Source organism: Morone saxatilis, unplaced genomic scaffold (assembly GCF_004916995.1).
Source record: "Morone saxatilis isolate NCDOM2014 unplaced genomic scaffold, NCSU_SB_2.0 Contig10, whole genome shotgun sequence".
Lineage (NCBI taxonomy): Eukaryota > Metazoa > Chordata > Actinopteri > Moronidae > Morone > Morone saxatilis.
In genome coordinates, this window is record NW_023339652.1 from 9,379,858 (window position 1) to 9,388,001 (window position 8,144).

General features: G+C 43.7%; 2 protein-coding genes across 2 annotated transcripts in view; one reads left to right on the forward strand and one right to left on the reverse strand.

The window, feature by feature from the left end:
* The window catches only part of wnt5b (wingless-type MMTV integration site family, member 5b), a 76,234-nt gene that overhangs the window by 39,618 nt on the left and 28,472 nt on the right, over window positions 1-8,144 (forward strand). The gene's annotated exons all lie outside the window — the stretch shown is intronic.
* Window positions 2,458-5,694, reverse strand: fbxl14b (F-box and leucine-rich repeat protein 14b). The gene has a single exon (XM_035677675.1). It carries the CDS (start codon window positions 5,612-5,614, stop codon window positions 4,412-4,414), a length of 1,203 nt encoding a protein of 400 aa, XP_035533568.1. The 5' UTR covers window positions 5,615-5,694; the 3' UTR covers window positions 2,458-4,411.

The following is an 8,144-nucleotide window of genomic DNA, read 5'->3' on the forward strand; positions in this document are numbered from 1 at the left end:
GGAAGCAGAACTATGCTAAAGAGGATGGAAGTACAAAACGTTCTGCCACCACATACTAGGGGAGCGTAGCCTTTTTCGAACACAGAATAGGGTTTCTGGTGATCTGCGGTGATATTTCTCTTGCAAATGATCTTTTTGTGTAATAGTAGCACCTATGTTCAGTCCTTAGTCCGCAGTTCATTTCATACAATGCAAAGTGAGGGTGCTCCCTATACAATAGAGTGATATATCATGTTCTGTAACTACATAATGCTGAACACCCAGCAGTGAAACTCCAGAGCTTAATTCACACTCTGCTCTCTCCATTCAAAATGCAAATTGAGACTGCAACTTATACAATAAAGGGCGAGTTTGCATTCCCCTCACAGATTGTTCGGGGGACTTGTTTCATCGGAAAAAGAACTTCAGTCTTTTAAAATTGGTGCTTCACAGGTGGCCTGCACCGCCTCCAAGGACTCACAAATGAACAGCAAGGGAAGGCAGGGAGGCAAGGTGACCCAATGTAAAAATATGACATCCCTCCACCCTGCTGATGTGTCCTTGAGCAAGACACCGAATCCCCAGCAGCCCCAGCAGTGGGTTTCTGGAGCTGAGCCTGACCTCTGACCTCCCTGTGGAGGGTGGCAGACAAAAAGAGATTTTCCCTATGGGGATTAATAAAGTATCACATTATCATTTGAATGCAGCTGATTGTATCTTTGTCAGTCTTCATTTCAGCCTGCAGACCTTTCAGTAGAAATGCATGATCTGACCTTGTCACGGTAAGTCTCCTGTATCTGTTGGGAAAGGTCTGCAGACCCAAATGTCAAATGATAAAGGAACAATCAGTTATGTTGTACGCCTCCCTGTTCATTTATCAGCATTCAAGCTACAATTTATTACAATGTCACACCTCTTTCTTTTTTACTTTACTTGTTTCTTTTGTTGCCTTGCTGCAGCATTCAGGATTCGTCCAAACCAACTCACATTCAGATTAACTGCGATTGCTGGGAATTGTCACAAGGCACAAAATGTATAAATGCAAAATACATGCAACAGAGAGTCCGTAGCTCAACTGTTAAGTCTACAGATTATTCTTTCTGTGGGTTTTTCAGACGGATTTTAAGATGTTTCCGGGATAAAGCGGCACAAAATGTCACAGACAAATCTTTCACATCTCAGTGTGCACTCATTGCAGTGTTATTGCGCAAGACCAAAGGCCAGCTAAAGCAAACTTAAGAAACAGCAAACACTGACATTCTCTCTCTCTCTCTATGTGTGTCCTCTTTCTTTCTGTCTCTCTCTCTGTCCCTGTGGTCAACAATCCCTCTGCTGGCCTTTATCCCCAAATCCCCATGGACAGAGAGTCAGGAGAGAGGGAATGCTTAAATGCTTTGAATGATGGTGTGGAATGCTAAAAAGTGTGTGTGTGTGTGTGTGTGTGTGTGGTTGTGGGGGGGGGGGAGCAAGGGAGGAGTGTGTGTAAGGGGGGGGTCTCCTGCCTGGTCTAGGATCTGGTATGCGTGACTGAACAAGAGGAGGAGAAAGAGAGGAAAAGAAGAGAAAAAAAAATCCCCCACCAAAACCTGCCTTCCTAACTTCTAAAGACAGACAATGGCTACTGACTGGTCTGGCAACCCTCTCTCTGTGTGTGTGTGTGTGTGTGTGTGTGTGTGTGTGGGGTGTCACTTCACACACAGGACACGTCCTGATGGAAAGCAGAAAGAGGGAAATCTGCTCTAACCAACTTTAGATCTCATTACTCCGCACATGCAGCCACACAGACAGGGGCTCTGCCACATGTGAAATAAAACACTGCAAAAATAACCAAAACTAATACCCAAAACCTTCCATTTCAACCATGAAATCCACCAAACAGAACCCCTAAAACCCCCCTTGTGCGCACTGAAACCTTGAGACTTAAATGTGAAAACTCAACTGCCCTACCAGTTGAGCTTGAAAACATTTCTTTTCCCTTCCTTCCTCACTGCATTTGAGGATGAAAAACAGACGTTGATGATTAAAAAAATCAGCAGGGTAGAACAGCTTCCTATAATAAACGCCCTGGTGATAATTAATTACACAGGCACTACAGCCAAATCAAGACGGCAAGCATCCATTTTGAATCTCCTCGTAAATAATAAAACAACACAACAGATTTTTTTCAGCCCTTTTGAGAAGCAGGACTGGACTGATCAGGGACAATACTCAGAAATGTGTGGGTGGGTTATTAGGAGCAAATTCATTCAAATGAAAAAGCCCATATTGAATTAAATGGACAATATTATTGTAGGAAAAGACCATAGCAGTGCTGACTTTCTTGTGGGAATAAACAATGTCAAATTAGCTTGTGGAAACTGACATTTTTAACACATTTGTTCAAAACAAAAAAACATACATGGTGACAACAATAAAATGCTACACCTATACAAAAGTAGTCCACACCGCTCTTTTTCGTTCATTATATAAATATCTTTAATTGTTTTAACCGTAAGAATATAAAACAATTTAATTTTGGGATTCTGCATTTTTTTTCTTCTTTACAAACACATAATATACAGTACATCTTTTTTATTTTCAAACACACAGCTTTTTCAGCAGGACGCACATCCGTATATTAATTTTTCTAGCAGGTCATTGCATTACATTAAAGCGCGCACACACACAGGCCCCCGTGTGCGTGCGCGCGTGTGCATGTGTGTGTGTGTGTGTGCGAAAAGAAAGAGAGAGAGAGATGGGGAGAGGGAGAGATGCATTCCGCTTGTAACCCGAGATGGAGAGAAAGAGAGAGGAAGAGAGAGAGAGAGAGAAATAATCGATTGCTCCTTATTCTAAGCATGTCTCAAAATGGATTCAGGGTATTTTTATTCAGGGTGAGATGGAGAAAAAAAAAAAAAAAGATATCCCTACCCTCCTCTTCTCTCCTTTGCTCTTACCGGTGAGAGCAACATGAATATGAATGCGACCTGTGTTGGCATTAACGTGGGAAAATAAAGCCATGAGACAAAAAACCTGATTCGTTTCGATCAATAAAGGGTATAAGATATAGAAATCACTTCAATTTGAAGTACGACGCTCTGAAAAACATCCTCTGACATTTGTTTTGTGCCAGCATCCCTTACAAAAAACACCCAATATTCCTATAACACACTCTCATGGACGTATATTGTGTTTAATAATGACCGGATCATACCTTTATATCTGTGTTATCTCGCTCTGTAGCCCTGTAATAATCCTATATCACTATAGGATTATGATAGGATGACTATAGGTATTTATTCTAAGGGTAAGCTGATAATCGTGTCTCCTTTATATTCGTCAAAGCTTCACCACAACCTGTCTCTAAAGGGCGTTAAAGTCGGACTTTATCCCTTAAAAAAAGGAAAAAAAACAAACAATTTTAAAAAAGCTCTTGCACACAAGCGGGTTTATGTTTTGTTTTGTGTTTTTTTTTTTGCATAAAAGCGTCGCTCTCTTGAAATCTGAATGTACTTTACAGCTCGGCTCTCCCTTCTTCTCTCTGTCTCTCAGCGGGAAATTGTTGCTGTTTATGAGGGTAAATTAACAAAGGTAGTTAAGATTGTGTCCTGTTCTCCTTTCTCCAGCTCTGCTCATGGAGGGAGGGAGGGAGGGGATGGGGGGAGGGGGCAGACACAGTCCCTTTAGGCACATTTTCTCCCAGTCTCTCATTCTCGCTTTCCTTCTGGTTTTTTTTTTTTCCTTTTTTCTTTTTAACAGTATACACCCTTTTGAAAACAACCACATACGAGGTAGCCAAATGTTTTTAGGCGTGATGGCTGTAGCGGAGATTAGTTGTGAATCCAGACTCACTGTAAAAAAACATAAAAGAAAAGAAAATGTTTAAAAGGAAAAATAAAAGTTTTAAAACCTCACCTTGCTTTTTAGTGGGTGCAAGTTTGGATGGATGCGAGTTTCACTTTAAAGAATATTCTGGAAGCGAGTGTCGGTAAAAGCAGATTTCTCTAATGACACTTTTTGCTGATTTGCATTGAAGTTGTTCCAGTCCAATGTCAGAATTTATGAGACATTAATTAAAACTCAATATGAGATCAAAACAATGGTTAACAGGGATTTTCGTGAGGCTCACAACAAAAGTAAAGTTTTAATTGCTTCCTACCAGGCCGAATATTAAGCCGTAATCAAAAACACTAATTGAAATCCTGCAAGGCCGACAGAAAGAAAAACAAAAAAAAGAAACATTTGAACATAAAACCGTGATCACATGGGAGAAGCACACCTTGCACAAGCACACAGGAGGGAAAAGGGGACGTTTTCTCTCTCTTTTTTTTAAATAAGAAAAGAAATTCACCCTCCCATCTATTCCCCCTCCTCCTGATCCTCATGCCCCCCCTCTCTGTCCCCATCCAAAAACAAAAAAAAAAAAGAACAAAAAACAAAAAAACATTTCCAATCACCTCACTTTCTCACTCTCTGTCATCTGCCAGAGTCCCAGGTTCAACACTTTAAGGCAGGGGAGCTGTGTGATCCTCTCCAGTCCCCTCTTGGTGATCTTGGTACATCCATACAGGTCGATGCCCGCCAGCTGGGTCAGGTGGTCGGCTATGAGCTCCAGCCCTTTGTCCGTGATGCGCACACACTGTCCAATGTTCAGGGTCCTCAGCTCGTGCATCTGCCTCACCATCCGGTTTATCCCGTCGTCCGAGATGTGACACGAGCACAGGGACAGAGACTTGAGCTGGTACAGCCCCTGGGCAATGTACGCCAGGGTCTGGTCCCCTATCTTATCGCAGAAGGAAACGTCAAGCCCGGAGAGCCTCAGGGTGCCCATGGCGAGGTGCATGGTCCCCGTGTCGCTGATGTTGTCACAGGAGCGCAGGTTGAGGCTCCACAGGGAGGCCATGTGGGAGAGGTGGATCATCCCTGCGTCTGAGATGCCCCCGCAGAAGCTCAGGTTCAGTACCCGGAGCTTGGTCAGCCCCTTGGAAATGTGTTTGAGTGACAGGTCCGTCAGTTTCTGACAGTCCTGGAGAGTCAGGTACTCCAGGTTCAAGCAGCCCTCCGCCGCGCTGCGGGTCATCCCCGCCAAATGTCCAATCCCCACGTCCGAGACATGCCGGCAGGACCTCAGATTGAGGCTCTTGAGCCTGTGGAGGCCCCAGGCTATCAACAGGAGCCCAGTGTTGGTGATGTTGCTGCAGCCACCAAGCTCCAGCACCTCCAGGTTCTTCAGATACTGAGCTATCCTGCCAAGACTGGAGTCTGTGATCTGCTTGCACAGACTCAGGTTCAAAACCCTCAGCGATGGGATCTCCTGCACAAATGCATGACCCAGCCCGTTATCCGTCAGGTTGTAGCAGCCAGACAGATTGAGGGACTCGATGTTAGGCATTCCCTGGATCACGTAGCTCAAGCTGCGGCGCAGGGACAGGATCTGGACCCTCCGGATGCCCCTGGCCTGGAGGCTGGGGAACAGGGAGGGATTGGCCCGGCGGAGGTGCAGCTTGGCCTCCACCCCCCTCCACACTGACTTGTGGTAGGATGCGTCCCTCCAAGCGATACACACTTGGGCTACCCTGCCTTTGTCCCTCACGTCCAGATAGCTGAAAATCATGGCCAAAATTTCCGGGAAGAGGCACGAAATGTGCGTCTCCATTGTTTTTCAAACCCCAGGCATATAAGAATTAATACTCCACACCTCCAAGGCTGAAAAAAGAAAGAACCAACTCAAACACACCCACCCCCCCTCTTTCTCTTGCAATTATGCAAAAGTTAATCAGAAACAGTCCCAGTTATCCACAGAAGTAAAAAAAAAAAAAGGAGTTGTTTGTTTCTCTCTCTTTTTCTCACATTGAACTGTGCGAAATCGATCCAACTCTCTCCAAACCCCACGTGATCCGGTCTGGTTGCGCAGTAGGATTCAAATGCATTTAAAAAAGAAGAAGAAGAAGAAGAAACAAACAAAAAAAAAAGCGTTTATTCCTGCCTCAACCCCTCTCTCCGCCAAAAAGAGGAGGAGAGGGGGGCGAAAAGGAAGAAGGAGGAGGAGAGGAGGAAAAAGCGTCAATCCTTCCCCCTCTCTCTCCCTCTCTCAGACGACGCTTCCTTGTATTATACCTACAAAAAGCCGTCCTCTCTCGGCCGAGCGGGGATCCAGACGGTCGTACATTTCAGGACGAGAAAGTGAAAATAAAGCCAGCGCTCTCTTTAACGCCACCTATTAAAAAACATTTCCATGATATAAGAGCGGAGGAGATAGAGCTAGGTTGGCTTTGTAGGCAGAGTGAGAGAGAGAGAGAGGGGCGTCCTGAGCTCAAAGCCTTTGTCTGCTCTTTTCAAACCGACTTGGCAGGGACCCCGGCACTGTAGCTGTACAGGAGGGGTGGCGGCGAGCGATAATATACATCTTATATTTAAAAAAAAACACACTCAATGGCGAGCTATTTTACTATTATCCTTTTAGACGCAAAACAACACGCGCATAGATGTATGCTCGTGTTTAAAAAAGCGCTACGGTGCGGCATTAATTCGTGATTGTACTGAATCACCCCTACCCCCTCCGTGTCAGGCAGTTGGTTTGTCCCGCCTCAGCTGGAACGGTGCGAACAGTTTCCCTTGGAAACCAACTTCTTACAATTCAGTTCACTTTGGGCTTTAACCCTTTGAGCGGACCACACAGGAAACACAGGGAAGCCAACCGGAGGAGCCCCCTTTCAGGCCGCTTACTTGGCATGAACATTTAGTGTTATTTCTCGCGATTTTTGTTGTTGAGGAAATACTAGTAGAGCGTCTCCAGAACGGCCACACAATACAGTGTTTCTTTGTCCCTTGTAGTCAGCATCTCTTTCTATCAGTTCTCCTCTTTCACTTACTTTTTATTGCAAAACTAAATGCACTTTTCCAGAGATCAGTCAGTTTTGTCAGTCAGATATTAACTGTCTGGGTGAAAGCCTGCAATAAAACCAAACACAGCTTCTTTAAATAGTCCTACCCTTTATAATGCTACAACACATAAGTACAAAAAGAAAAAATCTCTTTCAATTAACTTCAACATGCTTTATTGGCATGTGGTGTGTTGCCAACGCCTCAGAGATCACACTTTGTGTCAGCGTGTGTGTGCGTGCAGCAGGAGAGTGTGTGTCCCTCCACACACACACACACACACTTACAGACTCAGTAGTAGAAAAACACGTGCCACAGTTTATTTAGTAAAAAAAACATCTGTGTTGTTACACTGCATCTGCCAGTAAATACATTGTGTACACACATGTAAGCCTATATATATTTTGGGTTGTCCTTAAATGACTCTGGTGATAAAATAATCGGTAAAGTCTCTCATGTGTCTCTCATAAAGCACTAAAATAATCACTTTGAAGCCGTTGTCTCACATCTGGCATTGCTTATGTTTTGATACTTGATACTTTGATACGATGACTCATTTTTAGTCTCAGCTGATGGCGCTGAGATTGTATATATATATAGCTAAATAGCTTATTTAATGTATCAAAGCATGAAAATGATCAAATACTGTTCGTACTCTCAAGGCAAGTTGTGACTTTTATCCCGAGCACCGGGCCTCTCCCGACCCCAGAGTAGCCTTGGTATGAGTGTGTGTGTGTGTGCACGTGTGTGTGTGCCTCAGTGTTTATCTGTGTGTGTGTGTGCAGACAGGAGATTGTGAGGATGAAACATTGATTAAAATATTGAATTGGAAACATCTGCTTCCATCATTCATTAGCAGCTTAGCATTGATTCATAATTTATTTACTGTGTGTGTGTGTGTGTGAGTGTGTGTTTGTCAGTTTAATTGACTTTATTGTTGTGATGTTTTAAACAAACATGTTGCCAAAGCAGGAAGTAAAGTATATAATATAAATACTGCTAATACAGTGAAACAAATATGAATAATACACTTAAAGTCTTTGTGAGCTGCAGTAACTGTAACTGTAACTATAACAGTAACAGTAACTGTAACGACTTCAGATTTGATCAGCCCAATCTAAAGACCATCACGATTCAAACTTTCATCATTTGTTGCCGTACGTTGAACGGCGTGTCCGTGGCTCAGCGTCGAATGTCGACGTTTTGCCATGAAACAGGAAGTTGTCGTAACTTCAGTCTGCTTTGTTCAATCTCCACCAAACTGCAGCTGTCTGATAAAAGTCCCGCCCTGAACACATCTACGT